The sequence below is a fragment of the Ascidiella aspersa genome, chromosome 9 (genome assembly GCF_963924565.1).
Source record: "Ascidiella aspersa chromosome 9, kaAscAspe10.2, whole genome shotgun sequence".
Classification (NCBI taxonomy): Eukaryota; Metazoa; Chordata; class Ascidiacea; order Phlebobranchia; family Ascidiidae; genus Ascidiella; species Ascidiella aspersa.
Genome location: NC_139455.1, coordinates 4299650 through 4321882, shown reverse-complemented (window position 1 = coordinate 4321882; position 22233 = coordinate 4299650). Strand labels below are relative to the sequence as shown.

At 36.5% G+C, this 22233-nt stretch overlaps 1 protein-coding gene across 1 annotated transcript in view; it reads right to left on the bottom strand.

Annotated features, from left to right (window-relative positions):
• LOC146131971 (E3 ubiquitin-protein ligase MYCBP2-like) overlaps positions 1-21833 on the bottom strand; it is a 124731-nt gene extending 102898 nt beyond the window's left edge. Inside the window, 22 exon segments of the mRNA XM_083397167.1 lie at positions 11-125; positions 1399-1520; positions 1838-1923; positions 2487-2630; positions 4051-4151; positions 4554-4806; positions 9451-9636; positions 10934-11104; positions 12809-12974; positions 13784-13893; positions 14903-15047; positions 15603-15755; positions 16294-16413; positions 16806-16891; positions 17405-17531; positions 17878-18017; positions 18310-18444; positions 18947-19100; positions 19560-19682; positions 20185-20289; positions 20632-20695; positions 21609-21833. Coding sequence (XP_083253293.1) covers positions 11-125; positions 1399-1520; positions 1838-1923; positions 2487-2630; positions 4051-4151; positions 4554-4806; positions 9451-9636; positions 10934-11104; positions 12809-12974; positions 13784-13893; positions 14903-15047; positions 15603-15755; positions 16294-16413; positions 16806-16891; positions 17405-17531; positions 17878-18017; positions 18310-18444; positions 18947-19100; positions 19560-19682; positions 20185-20289; positions 20632-20695; positions 21609-21751 — 2949 coding nt within the window. The 5' untranslated portion in view covers positions 21752-21833.
• Between the last annotated feature and the right edge of the window lie 400 nt (positions 21834-22233).

Sequence of the window (22233 nt, the reverse complement as noted above, 5' to 3'; positions counted from 1 at the left end):
AACTGCTTACGTCATTGCTTCCGCATCCGTAGACGATCCCGTCTTCTGTGAGGAAGAGTGAGTGATGACTTCCGGTGGCAACCTGCTTCACAACATCCAGGAGCGAGATCTTGGTGGCGATGTCCCTGGAGGAAATGAAGTAAAGAAGCGGTTTAAGCGATGGATGTCCGATAGTATCGTATCGTAACCGATACCCGATGTCAAGCGGTAGTATCGATACTCGTCCGATACTAGCGTGGTATCGGTACTCGTCCGATACTAGGGTGGTATCGATACTCGTCCGATACTAGCGTGGTATCGGTACTCGTCCGATACTAGGGTGGTATCGATACTCGTCCGATACTAGCGTGGTATCGGTACTCGTCCGATACTAGGGTGGTATCGATACTCGTCCGATACTAGCGTGGTATCGGTACTCGTCCGATACTAGGGTGGTATCGATACTCGTCCGATACTAGCGTGGTATCGGTACTCGCCCGATACTAGGGTGGTATCGCTACTCGTCCGATACTAGCGTCTCGCCCGATACTAGGGTGGTATCGATACTCGTCCGATACTAGCGTGGTATCGATACTCGTCCGATACTAGCGTGGTATCGATACTCGTCCGATACTAGGGTGGTATCGCTACTCGTCCGATACTAGGGTGGTATCGCTACTCGTCCGATACTAGGGTGGTATCGCTACTCGTCCGATACTAGGGTGGTATCGCTACTCGTCCGATACTAGGGTGGTATCGCTACTCGTCCGATACTAGGGTGGTATCGCTACTCGTCCGATACTAGGGTGGTATCGCTACTCGTCCGATACTAGGGTGGTATCGCTACTCGTCCGATACTAGGGTGGTATCGCTACTCGTCCGATACTAGGGTGGTATCGCTACTCGTCCGATACTAGGGTGGTATCGCTACTCGTCCGATACTAGGGTTGTATGGGTCGACCCGGTACCAAATTATTTTCGGAAAACAATGAATGGACTATGTTTGATAATATCGGATCGGAGCCGATACCCGATGCCAAGTGGTAGTGTTGGTACTCGTCCGATACTAGGGTGATATCGTCGCCGATCCGATAGCAATTTATAAAGGGAATTTTTGTAAATCAACTTCAAACTAAATCAAAGAGTATTGAAATATCATAGATTTTTTCCACGACTTTTTAATAAGCTCATTAATTCAAAGACATTCAAAAACGATTTTAGTTATAAAGATTTTTAAACTCAAATTAGGCAGTATTTTTCACTTAACGTGGTAGGAATATAAACATGCGAAACGTTCGCAAAATGCTTTCTACTTCAGTAAGGGCTTTGGTATTTATTCAACGAATATCAAATAGAATTCAGCGATTTTGCGATCTAATTGAGCGTTTTCCACATATATCACAATACGAAGAATATCACCTGTTTACTTTGTCGTTGAGCCCGAGTTGTCCGTGTGTGTTTTGCCCGAACCCGTAAACGCTGCCGTCCTCCATAAGCACAATGCTGTGGTGTGCACCGCAACTTATCTGCACAAAACATCACTGCTGTAAAGGTGGATTGACTCAAGAATTTTTAGCTTTTTCTTGGTCTTACCACTTTTGCACGGATGTGGCTCGATTCAAGTACCAGCATTATCCCTACTGTAAATTACAAGCCTACTTAGGACTTATAGGTCAACATTATGACTCGAATAAATAAAAATGTTTGCGCTAATCAGTAATAAACTGCAGGAAATCTTAAACCTACGGGTATCACTTTTTTATTGTTCGATCCTACATCGCTGGTTTTTAGGACAGTTGTTTTGGACTAACAGCGGTTTCAGTGCAACATATAAAGCCTGGCTTACTTGCGTGGCGACGCATCCTTTATCGAGGTGAATCTGCTGAAGCGGCAGCAACGCCATTTTGTTCGCTTCCTTGAGAATCTCCGGGTTGTTTTGAACCGCTAAGCCTGAAATAAATTAAAACGAGTAAGATTGAAATTTAAGAAGACATTGTGTTGGGTACAATACAAAGTGATGCGCTACTAATGGGGGTGACTTGGACTATTTCATGCAGTGTTTTTTCCATATACAGTCATTAGGGTTGTTCAAAAAAACACTTTTTTGTCAAATTTCAGTGGGGACCCCCTGGAATTGTTAGGTTGCGTCTAAAAACCCCACAAACCAAATCTGAGCACGTTTGGTTCAGTATTGACCGTGCTACGTCAATTTGAAAATTCAGATTTGGGCTAAAAATTTTGAAAAAATAAATTGTCCTCCCCCTAAAAAATTTTTTTCTTCTTTAAGTCAACTAAAAATTAACATAACGCAACATATAGCAAGCAAATTGTTTTATGTGCAAAGATTAGGATTTAAAACCCAATTTTGTCAAAACAAATTGCTTGATCAAAGCAATTCATAATTAGTTAATCATTTCAACGAATATCCAGGCCGCTTTGGGAGGAGAGTAACACTGATTACGAGCGGCACAATAAATACAATACAAAGATGTGAGAAAAAATGTTACTTTTCTCCTTGCGAGCGTCCTTTGCCGAATTTCCCGCTTTGGGTTTACGCTTCTGGTGATAAAAGACGGCGAGTTTGCGAAGGAAGGGTGAAGAGTGGTCAGCAGCAGAAGGACCACCGGCCTCCATCTTGTAATCGTACTTTTCTGCGTATTAAAAGAAGAAAACATAGTTGCTGCTTCCAAACCCCAGATTGTGTGCAAGTATCTGGGATAGGAGATTAGGATCTGTGTGTTAATACGTCATATAGCCTCCTTCTTGTAAGCGCACTTCTCTGCGTTTGAACGAAGAAAAATATAGGTATATTGTTGCTGTTTCTAAACCCCAGATTATGTGCCAGTGTCTGGGATAGGCGATTAGGATATGTATAACGGAGTGTTGCTCTTCCAGCAGAATATATTATAATAGATCGACGTTTCGACGTGCTATACAGAACGTCTTCATCAGCATCTGTTTTACATGTAACGTCAGTATCCTGATGAAGACGTTCTGTATAGCACGTCGAAACGTCGATCTATTATATATACTGCTGGAAGAGCAACACTCCGTTATATATTATGCCTGGCAACAATAGCTTATTTCATGATTAGGATATGTGTTTGTTATGGAGTTCAATGTCATCCTGCCCTAATAGGAGTAGCCTTTTATCTTGGAATCGCACTTCTCTGCGTATAAAAACAAAAACCTTATGGTGTTTTTACGTTTTAAAGTGTAATTATGGAAAGATATGTAGCTATTCTGATACGAATATGACATCTTATATCGGTCAGTTATAGTTGAACATTTTTGGTCGAAGGGCATTATTTGTGGTTTAAGAACGCGTTTTGCAATTGAATTTTTTGCAAAAAACATTCGCAAACCTGTGCATAGGAGAAACGATTTGTTGTTCCCAACAAGAATAAAACAAAGAAACTACTATACGTTAGAAAACACGACAGAGGACCAAAACGCTACTCACTACAAATCACTTGCCATTTGAACAAAATATAGAAGCACTATGCTGTTTTTTTATGGCGGAAGTACCAGTTAAAAAAACAAACAATTGTGTCAAAAAAGTAAAGGCTAGTTTATCTAAATTTAGAATAAATTTTAGAGGCGAATTTTTTTTTTTTAAAAGCAAAAAACCCTCGCAAAATACAACTGCAAGCAAAAAATTATTTCTTTTAAATTTTTATTATTATTATTTCTTTTTACAAAATATTAGTACACCGAAAGCCATTGCAGACTCTTCACCGAATCTCTCGATCAATGATGCAAGCCGGACAGACTAGAAAAACAACTAGCCTGCAGTGAGGTTCGAACTCACGACCTCCGGTCAAGCCGGGACCGTCGCTCTACCAACTGAGCTATGCACGCTCAGAGAGGAGCTAGTCGAGAAACAACCATACGCCAATGCTTGCTCAATCTGTTAGTACAAGCAATTCAATTGAAGGGGATTCACAGTACCATATCATCGCTATACTGATGATATGTAAGCCGTAATCTTTGGTCAAAAAGCAGCTTCAGAAGGGCTAGATTTCAGTTGTAAACACACATGAGTGTTCAGGTTTCATTTTTACAAAATACCTTTCTTTTTGTCGGCCTGACCCGCGTCCGCTTCTCCGGCGCAAGTCTTACAACATCCGCACTCGGAGCATCCGGAACAACCAGCGCCGCATCCGCACGGTCTGGGGAGCAACAACAGAATAAGATGGAGAGGATTATAAAGGAAGATAAAGGTTGTGCGATCATGTAAAACGAAAATAGGAAGCGGTAAAATCTTCTAAAAAAAGGAGCATAGAAAAGGCCAAAATTTTAGCACCCACATAATTACCATTTCATGTTTTTTGCGATTTAATAAAACTGACTATGAATAATAAAATGTAATTCTAGTTCAAATTCTAGTTGAATTTTAATTTTTTAGGAATTCGGTAATTCTAATTCTACTCTAATTCGAGAAAACTCAAAACGATCTAATTCTAATTCTAATCCAATTTGGAAAAACTAAAATGCTCTAATTTTAATTCTAATCTAATTTTAAAAAGTAGTCCAAGTATGCCTTGAACCAAAAAATCTCCACTAGCACTCACGTTCCCGGGTATCTTCCCTGCAGCGAAGAGTTGACACACCCATGCCCGTATCCGGTGCATTCGCAGCAAACAGCGCACACCATGCACATGTCCTTGCGCCACTTATGCTTGTCCGGGGAGCAGATAAAAGCCACCGGGGCGTTCGTGCCGCTCACGTCGTCCCCGACGCCACTGACGCCGGCAACGCCACCGACGGCGCCGCCGACCGCGACGGCCGGAAGGTCGTCCATCGACTTGTCCTCGTTCATTGACACTGCACGACAAAACAAACCGTGTGTAAGTTAAAATGTAGCGTTTAAATGAATAATGAAAGGGCGGGGAAAGTAATTCCTTTGATGTTAGCTTTCGACAAACAGTTAAATTGAAGGATAGATTGTAAAACGGTCGTTTTATTGGCAACGCACATAAAGCGCCACAGTTTATTTTTGTTGCACCACAGTCGGGTATGCGCATGCCATGCGGGCAAGCACAAGATAAGTTAACTGTAATATAAAAAATCGATCCAAATTGATATTTAGTTTTGGTTAGTTAAGAATACTGCGGCCACCAAGTCACAAAGATAAGGTACAGATTTTGTAAGCATGTTCATTATACACAAAATATATTTTGTGAGTGTATTGGCCCAATGAAGAAATTTATATACTTTTGGGAGTTAGTTCATGAAAAGAATGTGCTACGTTAATGGCAGGACCCAAAGAAACCTTATAATTTTCAAAGATTGGCAAGATGAGTAAAGGAACTATTCTCATAGTTCTTCTTTGGTGAGACATCTTTATAATTGATAACATTAGTTTTCTGTCACTCTCCCCTTTTTAAAATACAATATTAAAAACGCAACCCTAATCAGGTAATTGCACAACAGAACAAATGCTAGTTTATATTTAATAATAATGGTAACAATACTAACATATAAACAACTTTTAGAATTTAGCAATATTATTGTGTAAACAACTGCAGCACACTTAAACAGTGCACATCTGTAACCCGCTCGTATGCGGGTTTAGTCCACGTGAACCTAAGCCCTTAGCGAAATCGCCTTTCTCTTTTTTCATGCGCGCCAACCCGCATGTAAAAAGGCTTGTGTAGGTTAAACTGCAGTCAGTAGTACTTAGTTGTAGTTCAGACGTCGTGTTAAAGGTTATTTATGAAACAAAAGTGCAGATAACACAATTGATTTTTGTTTTGTGTTTTATTACAGCAATTAATCTTTTACATATTGTTTACAATCAGATAATACAATGCAAGAGTGCTCTGATATTAAAGCTAGCATTCACAAAGTTAAAACCTTTCAACTTGCAAAGGAATTAAATTCATTATATTACGCAAACGGAAAGGAACGTGACGTAAAACAATCCGCCAAAATTATCCATCAACTCGGCCGGGCATATCACGAAATAGCTGATGAATTACCCGAGGGTAGAGACAAGAAAATATCTCTCATTCGCAGCGCTGTGTTGTTAAATGCAACTATTGTGAGGAAACCTGACAACGTTGCTGAGGTTAAGAAAGATCTCGATGAGCTTTGTTCGCGTGTTCTTCAACTTGCTGGCAGCCATGACACCAGTGTGGACAGTTTAAAGCATCTGGTTAAAGTATCTGTCACTAAAGTAAAAGACTTTAGGCGTACAATTAAGAAAAGCGCGTTAAAAGCAATTTCACTTGCAGAAACCGATCAACGTAGAGCTTGTCTGATAGAAAGTTTACAAAAAATAATTACAGAAAAATACAAATGGCTCATGGCAGATATAATGGAGTTTTGTGTGGAAGCTACAGGTCCAGCTCCTTGTAAATATGCTTTGGTTGGAATGGGATCACTTGCTAGAAATGAAATCACTCCTTATTCAGATTTCGAGCACATCTATTTGTTGGAAGAAGGTGTTCAAAATCGTTCAGATTACGAAGCAATACTTGAATATTTCCGCTGGGTATCTGTGATGTTTCAAGTTGTGGTTGTAAATTTTGGTGAAACCATAATACCCCACGTTTCGCTGCCCTACATTAATGAGCCTAAGGAAAATAATGGTAAGAGCTGGTTTTTTGATGCGCACACACCCCGTGGCATTTCGTTTGATGGAATGGTTACTTTTGCTTGCAAGTTCCCACTTGGTAGGTCAGCTACACTGAACAAACCCTGGGATACCGAGCTGATTAAACCTGTTTCTGAAATGCTTGAATATCTTGGATGGAACATTGATCTTAAAAACGGTTACCACTTGGGCGATATTTTAACCAAAATATGCTTTGTTTGTGGCGATGATGCAATTTATGATCAAATGAAGCTAAAAACCTTTGACATCTTACAACAACCTCGTTTTGATGAAAATCTTAAAAATCAACTTATAGAAGATACTGACAAGTTTAGAATCTATAAATGCTTAGATTTGATGCATAATGAAAACCCAGTAAACATCAAAAGCGTTGTATTTCGAAGCGTCACTTTGTTTATAGCAGCACTTGGTAGACGGTTTAATTGCAAATCATCGTCTTCTTTCGATATTTTGCGGGAATTGACTCCAAGCAAAATATCACAGCAACAATCGGATGATTTTATGTTTGCACTTGCTTTCGCCTGTGAAGTTAGGTTGCGGGTTTACTCGAAATACTCCGGCCAGTGCGATTATCTTGACGCAAGATTCGATCCTTTTCATGATTTGTTACTTGAAGTATTTGAAAAATCCAAAATTGTTGAATTTTTCTCTTTTACTTAAAATTTACAAATATTCACTATCAAGGAATCTGAAGCAAAAGAATTAACTTGGCTTCGTGTTGTATCTTCGATTTTCTGTTTACGTTTGTATAACGAAGCAATTAACGTCATTAAAAACTGCAGAAGCAAAAATATATTTCAGTTAAAAGAAACAAAAGCAGTCCGTTGCTTTAATGAAGGTTTTTGTCACTACAAAATTAATCATCATAAAACCGCTTTAAAATGCTTTCAGAGTACGTTGGATTTTTTAGGAGACAACGATCCATTGCGGGCTGCAACGTTTTATGAGATGGGACTTTGTTACGATGAACTTGGGATTAACTTGGATGCGATTACTTGCTACAAAAAAGCTTTGCAATTAAGAAGCTCATATTTTGTTGACAACTCAAGAATTCAATCGAATTTGTTCAATTGTTATGTTGACGAGGGAATGTTTGACGAGGCTGGCAATATGGTTAAGCTTGTTCTAAATGACAATGTTTCGGAAAATGCACAACTATATATTGCTCGGTATTACCGTGGAATTGGTAAAAACAAAGAAAGCATTGAATACTTTGAGAAATATCTACTCAAATGTCGTGAAAAGGCCTTCGATGAAACTTCAGATCACGACACAGCAATTGTGTTGTTGGAACTTGGTCAAACTTACATCTTTATAAACAACTACGAAGAAGCTGAAAAGGCAATTAAAATGGCAGAAAATATTTCTACAAGTAAGCATTATGTTCCAAACAACAAATATCATTTCCCTGCTGAATGCAAAGTGTCCCAGGGCAAAATTTACGTAAAAAAGAAAAACCTTCTACGAGCAAGTGATTTGTACAAGGAAGCTTATGAGCTCTACCCCTCAAGTAAACAATTTCAGCAAAGAAAAGTTCACGTTAGAGCCGAAATGTACTTCTGTATTGGAACACATAATTGTGAAAACAATAACTACAAATTAGCGTTAGATCAGTTAAATAAAGCCATCTCCACATGTGATGGGCAGCAGGGATATCCTTTTTTACGGTTAGTTGCAAATGCACAATTGCACGCTGGAATTTGTCTCAATCAACTTAATCGATACGAGGAAGCTTATAACACACTGGAAACCGCTCTACGAATGTATTGGAGTTTTCCTAAAACTGTAGAGGGGGATGTTTTGATTAGAAAATGTTTTAATGAAATAATTTGTTGTAGCTTTCAACTAAACAAACATAAGCTGGTTGTTGATTATTTCGAACAAGGTCAAGAATATATAAAACAGCATCCATTGAACGAACCAAATTATTTGCCTTTTTTAGTCGGTTGTTCGTATCAACAACTTAACAAATTTGAAAATGCAGTGAAATGCTTTGAACAAGTAATCGAACCTCATTCGACGTCGAATCCTGATGAAATAGTAGAGAAGCTTGCTGCACATTGTCGCAGGCAAATCGGTGAATGTTATTTGCAAATGGAGATAACAAAGCAAACGAAAGTTTGAACACTTCTTAATTATTGAGCTCCTTTTGATGAATTGAGGTCCGCCAATTAACTTAAGTATTCCTGTTTATTCTCACTTATAACTGTAGTGTAAATAAACCAAAACTGCATAAAGTTTAATTTTCGATCCTTTATTTCGTCTCCCTAAAGTGTACCCTTTGAATGATTATTATTTACAGCGGCAATATGATTTTAGGATGTTCAATATAAAGTTAAGAAAATACATATCTGTGTGTTGTTCCTAATATGTTATTCAAATAAAATCGGAACAAATTGAACTTTCTTTAAATTTGTTCACTTTGTTGGTAGTTACATAATAAAATTGCTGTGGCCCTGCTTGGCCCAGGAACTTTAAACTCCGGCTCCTTAGTCCAGTTTAATACGCCAACAATTCAGATCTAAGCGCTTACAAAAATGAGCACGTATTTTAACATGTCTTTAAAAATGTGCGCACTTTTTTCAGAATGTGCATTGTGCACACATTTTAAAATGGCTTTAAAAAAAGTTCGCACCTTTTAAACTTCCTTTAAAAAAGTGCGCACATTTTGTAAGAGTACGTGTTAGAGTCAGAGTTAGCAGTTGTGCCCGCACTGACTATCTCAAAATGGGCGTACATTTTTGACGGCATTGTAAAACGTGCGCACTTTTTTGCACATTTTTCCGCACATTATGCAAAAAATGTTCGCATCCCAGTCTCCATGCTACAATTGAGATCCAAGCCCTTACCGTCTCTCTCCTGTTTGACTTCGGCGATTCGTTGGGCGATCGAGGTCGTGCCCTCTTGTCGTCCGCACTGACCCTTGTTGTTGACCCCGGCCGTCCAGATGCGACCGTCAGCAGACAGCGCCACCACGTGGGCTTTTCCCAGCTCTACTGCCCTTACGTGAACGTTGCTCAGCAGCGACACCAATCCTGAAAGAAATGCGAATTGGGTTGGTTTGGAAAAATGGCCGAATTTTCTAGTTTTTGAACCATTTTTACCACTGGGCAACTTAAAAATACATAATATACTCTATAGAAGTGTTCCGTAGCCTTTCGTTACTTACGGCACGCCAAAAGGGTTTAAATTCTCGACGTCTCACTATACCTTAAACGATGATAAACATCTTGGCTAAAACACGCAATACAGCTGAGAGATAAGGAACTGTTTTTGGTTATAAGCGCAAAAAATAAACAAATCAGTTATCCCTCACGGTGGCAAATCAGACGATTCCAACAAGGATAAAAATAGATTACAGAGAACACTGGGGCGGATATTAGGGACAAAAATCACAGGTTGGTCGAGAAACGATCATAGCACCGTTGCCTGGTGCATCATGCTCGTACATAAGACCTGGTGTTAGATGTATAACTGATCAAGCAACTGGGTCAAGGAGTTCAAATCGGTAAAGTTGGTAAAGTCAATGACTTGATTCAAGAGCACTTTAGTTAATGTTATGAAACAGGGGTTCTTAAACTGGGGTCCATGGACCCCTTGGGGGTCCGTGAACTAGTTTTAGGTGGTCCATGACGGCCTAATTCAAGAACTAGTGTATACCGGTACTTAAGAAGTAATTAATTTTTTAAAGAAAACACTTTAATTAAAAATTAAACAGTTTTGCACTGAATGTATAGTTAGACTCCATTTAACTTTCACATTTTTCGGACCGAAATAAACAGAGTTTAGAGTTTTTTGTATTGTGACGTCATTTTGGAGCATTTCTTGCCTACCGGGGTCCATGTAAAGCAAAAAAAAATCTTAGGTGTCCGCGGTGAAAAAAAGTTTAAGAACCCCTGTTAGAAAATGTCTTGACTTGAATCGTTTCGGTAAATAACTACTTGAATAGCCTTGATCGTCAAATGACTTGACTTGGAAGATTCAAGTAACTTGGGTTAAAATTAGGGGTTTTCATTCAACATTCTACTGTAAAATCGAGTTATTTTGCTTAATGTTCGCATATAAAACGATTATATTGGTAAATGTGGCTTTTTGTTATTTTTTATTAGAGGTAGTGCCCGTAATCGAAAGTGTTTACCAATTTTAATAGTTTAACGTTTTACTTTTAAATCGGTGATTTTAAATAAGCCTTGACTTGGACTTAAGTTATTTCACAAATGACTTGAATGGGACTAAAGCCAGTTAAAAATGACTTGTTTACAACACTGTAATATACTCAAGTCGATTATATAGCCGATAGTTGCATATTTATTTATTTCAATAATATCTTACCAGTGTCTCCGTCGGCCTGGGTCGAGTCCTTTCCAAACAAATATAGCTTTCCTTCTTTGGTGACGAGTGCGCTGGTCCATGCGTTGCAACAAGCGCTCACCACATGTTTGCCCAACATACTCTTCATCACTTTGGGCTTCTTGTGCGGCTGGCCCTGGCGACGGCTCTTCACTGAAATAAAGAATGAACAGTTTATTACCTTTGGTGGCTTTTGGCAGAATAATAAAAATGTTTTTTTTAATATTGCTAAAAGTAGGCTACTCGCAAAATTATGGATAACTTGTTAGTCTGTCATTATGTTGACATTTCGGCGGTATGGTAAAAAATATAAAAAATTGAGTTTAAAAAACTTAAAATCTAATAATCAGAAATACGGAAAAACTGTTGCCATTAAAAAATGTTTTTTAAGGTGAATGTCGTGTGTTTTTTGGATTTTCTAAAAATACAACACTTGAGACGCCAGCTGTACAAAAATATTCTATTCTATATTCTATAACAGACGTAGCAACACAACACCAAACGTAGCAACACAACCCTAAACATAGCAACACAACACCAGACGTAAAAACACAACACAAAGCGTAACCAGACAATACAACACAAAACAAAATGTAACAACACAACACCAAACGTAGTAACACAACACCAAACGTAACAACACAACACCAAACGTAACAACACAACACCAAAAGTAGAAACACAACACCAAACGTAGCAACACAACACCAAACGTAGCAACACAACACCAAACGTAGCAACACAACACCAAATGTAGCAACACAACACCAAACGTAGCAACACAACACCAAACGTAGCAACACAACACCAAACGTAGCAACACAACACCAAACGTATCAACACAACACCAAACGTAGCAACACAACACCAGACGTAAAAACACAACACAAAGCGTAACCAGACAATACAACACAAAACAAAATGTAACAACACAACACCAAACGTAGTAACACAACACCAAACGTAACAACACAACACCAAACGTAACAACACAACACCAAAAGTAGAAACACAACACCAAACGTAGCAACACAACACCAAACGTAGCAACACAACACCAAACGTAGCAACACAACACCAAATGTAGCAACACAACACCAAACGTAGCAACACAACACCAAACGTAGCAACACAACACCAAACGTAGCAACACAACACCAAACGTATCAACACAACACCAAACATAACAACACAACACCAAACGTAGCAACACAATACCAAACGTAACAACACAACACCAAACGTAGCAACACAACACCAAACGTAGCAACACAACACCAAACGTAGCAACACAACACCAAACGTAGCAACACAACACCAAACGTATCAACACAACAGCAAACGTAGCAACACAACTCTAAACGTAGCAACACAACTCTAAACGTAGCAACACAACTCCAAACGTAGCAACACAACACCAAACGTATCAACACAACACCAAACGTAGCAACACAACACCAAACGTAGCAACACAACACCAAACGTATCAACACAACACCAAACATAACAACACAACACCAAACGTAGCAACACAACACCAAACGTAACAACACAACACCAAACGTAGCAACACAACACCAAACGTAGCAACACAACACCAAACGTAGCAACACAACACCAAACGTAGCAACACAACACCAAACGTATCAACACAACACCAAACGTAGCAACACAACACCAAACGTACTAACACAAAACGCAACAACACAACACAAAGCGTAACAACACAACAGAACAAAACGTAACAATACATCACGAAACATAATAATAAAACCCAACGCGTAACCACACAAAACGTAACAACACCAAACGTCACAACACCAAACTTAACAACACTACAAAACAAACGTCACCCACCTGGCTCGCCGTCTTCTCCCCTCCGGGAAGTCCCCACAAAGAAGGTGACCCCGGCGTCGGAGAGCAGGATGGCGTGGTCCCCGTCTGGGGCTACAGCCACATGTGCGATCTTGGTGGGGCCGGACACGGGTAGGGGCTCTGGGGTCAGGGCTTTCTTGTTGTGACCCTGTAAGGGTGATAAATTAGTAATAATTGAGTAGTGAATTATTATTATACTTTGCTTTGGATAAGAACATACAGCTAGCTGTTTTATTTCAGTGCTTCTGAATCGTTACTGAAATGAGGTTCGCCGTTTGATTTTGACGACTGCAGTGGTGCATGCGGTATATAACTTTATTAAACGATTGCTATTTATTGTTTACCAATCGATAATACTGGGTTGCCATACAATTTTATGCAAAAAGATCAAAGGTTCAAGACTTTTCAAAGACAATTTAGTGCTTCTTAAAGACCAAAAATACTAAATCGCTCGACGTTTTTTTTTAATTTAAAAAAACACAGAATGAATGCCATGGCAACACAATATGAAATTACGCTGTACATTAAATAAATCCAAATACTTTTGACAAATCATAAGGTTTTTACAGATTTTTTAATGCGCAAATAAATTTAAAAGTTTTTTAAGATTCAAGACTTTGTGGAAACCCTGCAATAGTTTTTGAGCTTTTAAAAGCTACAGTCTGTGTTCAAATGTCACAAACGTTGATCGCTGCAAACCCAAATTTTGACACATAGTTTTTTTGCAAGTAACGGAACAAAAAATAATATGGCTGGCTGAAAATATTTTATCTTTGAATACTTTAAAGTTAAAAAATATAAGTGCTTCCTACATGGAGGATTTTTTTCCTTGGGATTTTTAGATTTGCAGAAAAAAATAAGTTTGCGGAAGCACATATACCGTACGTAAAATCTTGTTTAAAACTCTAAATCGAATTTTGTTACAAGTGCAGGTTAAAAATAAAAACTTATGCAAACCTTGTTAAGTCCAAGTTGTTCGGCTTTCCCGGCGAAAAACACTGCGCCCGACGAGTTTCTAGAGATTGCGAATTCTTTACCAACACCGACTTGCACGATATCTTCCTTGTCTGAACAGCCGCAAAACAAAGACGTGGTTTAAAGCAGTGGTTTCCAGCGTTTTTATTGGCGCGATGCCCTTCCAGTTATCAAAAATCTACACGACCCGGATTATTTTTTGTATTACACATAAACTCGATTACAGTCATAGACAATCGGGTAAAATATTCCAATTTCTAGACACAACGTTTCGAGCTTAATGGTTGGAGGTTGTAGTAAGAATTTCAAAGCCCTTACACAAGTAGGTAGCATTTTAAACCACGCTTCGAATATCTCTTTATTCATTTTCAATTTCGGTTGAAAATGAATAAAGAGTTATTCTAGAATCTAGATTGTAGATAGACAAACTGTTTCAAAACATTTCGGATTACCTTAAATAACTATAAGTCACGGTCCAAAGTCGTTTTGCGCCATAATACTTTTTTATCACTACAAACAAAAAATTATTGTTCAATTATGTCATACCATAGGAAATCGACTTCCCTTAAACTCATAAAAGTAGCTTAAACAAATCTTCAAGTATTGGTTTATTTCAGTTTTCAAAGATGTTAATACATAAAAAATGTTCTTAATCTATCTATGTTGTTCAAATGGGAAAAAGTTGTTACATAAGAGTTTTATCGCGTGTGGCAAAAAGTGTCTTCGGTGACCGTTCCTAAATGTTGGTATTTGGGAACCGCTGGTTTTAAGGATTAAAATAAAAACAGAAATGTGGGCACACAAAATATCTGGAAAACTCTATTCAAAACGAGAAATTAATTCTATTACTTTGTACCCTTTACTAACTTTAGGTTTCTACAAATAGATGTACCCGGTTCATCACGTTACACACTTAATATTAGCAAACTGACACCAATAAAAATAGCAAAGCAAATAACTGAAGAGGTTAAATAAATAATTAAAAAATAGAGCTTGGTGTAGACATACTTCAGCTTTGGTTGTATTTTGCAGTTACTCTACAACAGGGTCACCTTTTTTTAAAAGCAAATAATATATATATACCGCATATAAACGACTTACTAGACGACGAAGTGCTGATTGGATTGTATCCTAGATTACTTCCAAACGACAAAAGGTGTTTTCTGGTAAGCTGGATTTTCAACGACGTCTGTTTCGTCAAAATATTGTTCGAGTCCAATTTGTATTGCAGTAGCTTGTAGGAGTCCTGGTTGAATTAAAATATGACTAGGTAACATTAATATTAGAGATAAAAAATACGCATACGTTTGACGTTGAACAATTTTTCGGTTGCTAGAAATTAGGAATCAAGAAAAATGGCCACAAAACCACTATTACAAAATTTACAGAAGTCGGTTGTATTTGTATATACTTAAAAATATATATAATTAACTAAAAGGTGACTCTTTGAATGCAAGGATGAGTAAAGTGCATTGCACAACATAGTTTTCTCTGATAGTTTTAATAAACCTAGGCGTACTGTATCAAAAATGGTTAGCACCACTGTTAAAAAATGAAGGGTTCGTTAGGCATAATTATTTTTGAGTCTAGGTTACAAAAAAAGAAACAGAATATATACTCGTTTAAAGGGTCCGAATATCAGATTTTAGATCGAAACCAAAATAAGTATACATTATAAGGAATCATATGCGACAAAACGTTCTGTTTGGAACTGATCAAAATCATTCTCACAGGAATACAAAAGGCGAATTATTCTTGAACAAAAAAACATCGACATTCCAATACTGCTAAGTAACCAAACCTGTTGTTTTGACTTGAGCAGACAACACGGGCCATCCAGATCATCGAACCACACCCCGTTGTGTTTAGGAAGGGAACAGACAAGTTTTTCCTTCAGGGTCTCGCGGTCGATCGAATACAGCGATTGTTGGTTGGTCAACAGAAAGAGCTTGGACTGAACAGTATTATAGGAAAGGTAAATATGAATAACTGGTGTTTGCAAATTAATTGGGTTTCATGGATTATATGATTGTAGTTTATCTTTTTTGTAGTTCAACACAGTTAAGAATTTTCTAATATACAATTAAGAATTTACTATTTGTTTATTTCTTGTCAATTTTAGCCGCCCTTCACTATCCAACAATTTAAACTATCCAATAATATTTAATCCTTTAGAGAAAAATAAAAGCTGCGATAGGGACTGACGGGTTGTCTGATATTTGACATTTTATACCGCTACTCAATATTATGGACATAAAGCATCGCGAAAGAATCTCATATCAAATGACGTCATTAGTATGCTCAACCAGGCAAAATAGATAAAATTCGTTAAGGTATTTTTTCCAGATTTATCTGGTCAAAATTTACTTTGGGTTTAAGAAAAAACCTAAACAAAATAGATTTACCAGCTCAAACAAAATAGTGCCTTGAACAGCCGTAGGAGTGGTGAGATTTTTTTAATTACAATGATATTTTACTTTCATGGAACTTACACTGAAGTAAAACAGTTGGCTTGGGTCGTTTGAGCTGAGCTTGGAGCAGCCTTCAAGGTCATATATCGACCTTCGCTTGTACACGCTGCCCTCAACTGTCGAGTTGAAGCCAGTTCCTAACTGTGGTGAAAATAAATTGGGTGAATTATGTCGAGTAACTAAGATAATTCCGGTTTACACGCTCCTTTGTAAGCTGCCTGTTAAACCTGCGATTGTTAACTTTCGTTATTAAAGCAATGTCACTGGAAATGCGCTTTTAATTAACTTTTAATAAAGATTAGAATAACAGAAAGGAATATTTGTAAATCCAAGAATGCCAATAAAAAATCTTGTTTTTTTTTCGCAAATTCAATATCCAAAAAATATAAAAATATCGGCTAGTTAAATTTCGTTCTAGAGTTTTAGTGAAAATCATCGTGTTTTGCTATAAACCTGGGAAAACCATAGAGCAATACCTGGCTTCAAAAAACAAACAGCATTAAAATAAACTTTAATTAGTAACTTAGGTTCACCTTGAGAAGTTGTCCGTCCAACAGCAAGCAATACAGAAACAAACCGTCTGCTTTTACCGACAAAATGCACGGATCTTCGTCGATAACTAAGGAAAAAATAAACAGCGTTGAATATTGACATGAACCAATTAGGTGTTCAGGTACATGATATTATGTAATGTTCCTTTAAAACAAAACTCAAAGCCATAAAGGTCGAGTAGATTGACATCATCCTGATAAAGACGTTTCGACATGCACTTGTTTGTCTTTGAGATTTGTTATCAAATCCCTTATGTAAAAAGCAAAAATCGGAAAAAAGTTGAAGAACTTATCATAGTCTAAAAATAACTCTCTGGCCCAATTTTTTAGTTAAAGGTAAATCACCATTATCTTGATAAATACGTTTCGATACGTACTTGTAGTACGATTTACTTGACTTTTTTGCCTTTAAAATTCGTTACCAAACCCCTTACTAAATAAGCAAAATTAAGAAAAAAGTTTCAGAACTCATCATACAAAGCATAAATCTGTGTTTAAAGCCAAAAAAAATAACTCTCTGACCATAAGGCTTTTAAATCTTTTTTTTAATGCAATAATTTTTCAGTAAAGTGCGTCTTTACTTTTTAACTTCCACGATTTGAACAGGGAAGATTGGTTGATGCCATTCCTAAAGGTCATCGGGATGTGATCTTTGTTCAGAATTGCGGCCGAAACCATGTTTTGCAACTCCACGAACGATGAAGGTATCTAATAAAATTGCATTAGGAATTAATTTAAATAAAATATTTTACAATTTAATTTTTACTACATATAAATATTTTTCTTTTTATATGTTTTAAATATTTTATGCATATTTTATTTTTTGCAAATCGGCTATTGCTATACCTAAGAGTTAAGTTTACTTTATTCTCAAAAAATAGTTTGCGAGTAAAGACTTGATTTACATTAAAATTACAAGATATATATATCCTTAAATTGATGTATTATTCATAACAAAAAAATATAGACATAAAAATTGTTGGAAACTATTGTTCATCAAAATTCAAAAGTTTTACCATTTGCAAAAACATTATACACATTATTTGAAACCTACCATTAAATAAAGGGGCTTTTTCTGGTTTGAGCAGTCGGCGATGAACGAAGTAATGACTGCTAGCATCTTGCCAGTAGAACCCCAGGCAAAAACAAGACCAAGCAAACATGACGAAGCAAGGGAGGGTATTGAACTTTTTACTGCAAAAACACAAAATTAATTTAGGAGCATTAGAGAGGCTTTCAATAGGCATGATTTATTGGTAATTAATTTGGAAATATAACTAACCATTGTTTAGCAACAAACTAAGAGGGAAAATAATTAAAAAATTATATATTTAAAAAAAAGAAAACTGAAAAACGCTATTACAGTAGAATTGCACATTTTTTCTAAGTGACAATAAATAAAATTCATTCTTCAATTAATTTTGTTTATTTTAAATCTAACACTTGTAACAGTAAAATTAAATGAAACGCAAAAGAAATGCATTACCATCCACATCCTGTTTAAGGGGTCCAATTCCTGGCAGTGAAGTTTTCGAAAGGTCGGCCAAGTCTTTGTGTATTTCTGTTTCTTCTTCATCCGATGGAAGGCGGGAAAGATCGAGCAGAATCCGAAACAAGTTTTCTAAAATCAAGAAAGAAGATTAATTAGGTGTTAGTTACATAAAGGTTTGACAACACTATGTTAACTGCAAATAAACAACACAGACCAGATGTTGCTAGCTATGTCCTATTTATTATGCAAACTAATACAACTGCTGGTGATTTGAACTAGCTTGAGTTTGCCCATTTGGATTTTTTTCTGCACCTAATTTAAATGTAAAAAGTGTTAACAGTCTACGTTTAACCATAGTACATACATATATATTAGTGCAAGTTTGTCACAATGCTTAACACACATATTGAAACACATTAAAAAAAATTGGAAAGATGTCCATTGTCCATTGTATTAAATATTAGTAATATGCAAAACACAAACAGCGGATTTTCAGAAAGATTAAAAAGAACCCTAAAATAATATTCCGAAAGGTCATAAAAACACTATTCTGAAAAGTGACACATTTAAGCCGGTTTTAAAAAAAGGAAAACAATTTTTTGAAGGTCCGAAAACAAATTTTGGCACTTACCCAGGACCTGCTCAGGCTCATTCTTCATCCCTTCAAGCTTCTGACCCTGCAGCATGTTGAGAAGGGCATTGAGTGCCTTGCAGCATAAAACTTTGTGCTCGTGCGACGTTTCGCGTATCAACTCAAACACTCCGGCAAGACCGAGCTCAATCACCTGACAGAAATGTTTGTGATTATTTTGCCTACATTTGTCTGTTTCCTGCCATAAATTTCTAAAATCGATGCAGCACACATGACATCAAATTAATAAAATAGTGCATTTAGTCTTCACACAATTATATCAATTAGTTATCTAAAGTTGAAAAAACAGGCTAAAAAGTCATTTTTCGTACAAAACAGCCTAACAAATTTTGTTGAAATATGACATTTGTACAATGACTACTCACTTTTTTACTAATTTTAAATAAAAATGCATTCTTTTAAATATTTTGGCTTTAGGCAATTTAAATATCCATGTAAACAATGTTTTAAATATTATTGACATTTAGAAGGTTGGGTTGTTTTATCTAAGTTGCTTTTGGTATTGGTCTCATTCTGTTCGACGCATAAGTCTTAGCTCTAAAACTTTCCAAGCAACAGTATTGATTATTTAAATGAGCAGCAGAAGTCCCACCTGTGGAACTTTCACTGGCACTTCTTCGTTTTCCTTGACCTCAACACGAGATGACTCCTCAGTTTTCAGGTTTACATCCAAAAGTTGCTGCATGAGAATCATGGACCGCTGAGCATCCTTTACCTGTCAATCAACATTTACATGGTAGAATTAGGTAACATATTTCTGCTTGCGCTTTTAGAAATTAGTATTTTAAAAATTTGCAACAAAACAACAATTTTAAGTCTGTTAAATACTCTGAATGTGGCTATTAAAACAAAAATGCCACCAATTTAAATAAAAACAACATAGTTCAAATGTTAGTTAAAATATTTATCTCTCCAAAAGGGAGTTATATAAAACATTTGTAAGTGATACCAATCATTTTATTCTGAATTAAATTTTAAACAGTATATATATATATATGTAACTAGAAAGCTGTATATATGTTTATCTATTATTTGTCCCCAAGACCCCAACTGTTCTGTAGCATTTTATTTAACAAAATTAAAAACAACCAGAAGTACATATAAAAATATGGTAATATTATATATACAAACATTGAAAGCAAGACAGATAAAAATTCTTCAGTAAATATTACTAATCATGTAATGCATGATCTTGTATACAGTACTGCTACACACACCTCTCTTTCCACTCTGCATTGTAGTATAGTAGTGGAAGGGTTCGGTGTCAGAAAGATGTGAAGAGGTGTCACCTGTCCCAAGTCACTTGCCTGCTTAAGCAAACCCTAATTTTATAATGACAAGTTAAATAGCCATTTCTATAGACATCGTGCAATGTGGCAAGTTACAATCATATATAAACAAGTTTTTTACCACGATAAAGACATGCTTAAACATTTTGCATTTTTTTCTTAACTTTATCTTATTTAACAAATAGAAACATTTAGGCTTTTTTAGTTAATAAAAATATACCATCTAACGACAATCTATAAAATAATGATGTTTTTTATGTCAAGCAGTGTAAAATTTCTATTTGACATTGTTAATACTTTCCTAAATACAAGTTTGCTTATATAAATATTTCAACAAAGTCGCAAGAACATAAAAAAATTCACTATTGCCATTACCGGCAGAACAATTGGGTCATCTTTGGGACGTTTGGTATTCTTCTTCACTTCAAGTGGCTTTAATCTGGTAAAAAATAAAAATAAAATTGGTTATAATTAGGTTAAATTAGAGGAAAACTCCTAGGTGAGACCAGCTTATTGTGAATGGTGAGCCCCAGCTTATAGTGAATGGTGGGCCTTTGGACTATAGGACTGAATGTTTTAAAAAATTATTTGATAGAATGTCCAAAGAGAGCAAATCTGAATTGCATGGCTCGTTTTGCAGTGAATTTGGGTGTGGCAATGCTTCCTTTTTTCAAGGTGTGCAGGTGTACAATCAGGGTTGCAAGGACATGAGGTCAGAATCATACCAAGACCGAAACTATTAAGACGTGCAAACAAAATGCTATAAAAAATCTTGGTTGTGAATCTGCAATGGAAACAGAATGACAACAGAGAAAGTTAAGAGACATTTCAGTCCATTAAAATAGTGCTTCCTAAATATTATTTCATTGCATAGTAAATCCAAGTCAAGTAATTTGCAAAAAAAACTAGTTGAGCATGAGTCCAACTTCAAGTCCTGAATTGCCCAAGTCAAGCCCTAGTAAATTTATTATGAGACACAGTCAAATCATTGAAATATAATGTTAAGTTATTGAAATTAGTAAATTCACAAATTTGATAAAAATAATTTAACGAACCACTTGACTAAGACAGTCCAAGTCTGGTCTGTCCAAGTCTAGTCATTTTTTAAAAACTTGAATCAACTTAAGTATTTTTAAAAACAGTGACTTGAGTTAATTCATTTAAAAACAGTTGACTTAAGTGTACTTAGGTTAAGTCTTTGACTTAATTCCTTACAACAGTGATAAAATTAATATTGTATGCTTTGCAGTGTTGGCGTGGCCCAAGTTGAGAAATCGTTGTTTGGATTTGAACAATATGTAGAAATTACAAAGCAACCTAGAAATAAACTTGAAATGACAACTTGATTTTACCTTTGCAAAATCCTGTGTCTTTTCTCCTGGTTGTGGGGCTTTTTCTCCACAGAAACAATTGGTTTGGCTTCTTCATTTTCTTTTTTGGTTTGAACAACTAGCTCGAAAAATTTCTTTTCGAGAGAATCAAAGGCAGATGCCATTTTGATTTGCAATCAGTTTGCCACATACATAAATCAGCACATATTAAACTGGGCTGCATATAACCAAACTAAAAGTGTTGTATTTGTGTCTATAAAAAAATAAAAATTGCGCGAAATTTGTGTGCGTTTTACAAAAATTAGTTGCATTTCATGGCACTTCACGTCAAGATCTTGGGGGTGCAGGGAAAATTTTGAGTGAGAAAATTTTTTTTAGGTTTGTACCTGGCCAGAACGCAGATTGGAATGGATTGAGTATGCCTACAAAACACATTAAATATATCTTAGGTGTATAATATCATGCCCCCCTACAAGTCTAAAATCCTAATTCACATTATTTAGGTTTGGGGTGCGGGTTAGCTTAGCATTTGGGTTAGGGTGGGTTATCAAATATAATACTACTTGATTCGCCCACAGGCAAACGCTAACCTGCACTCTAACCAAAATATTGTGCGTTGATTTAATAGCAACTTTCTTGTTAAGGG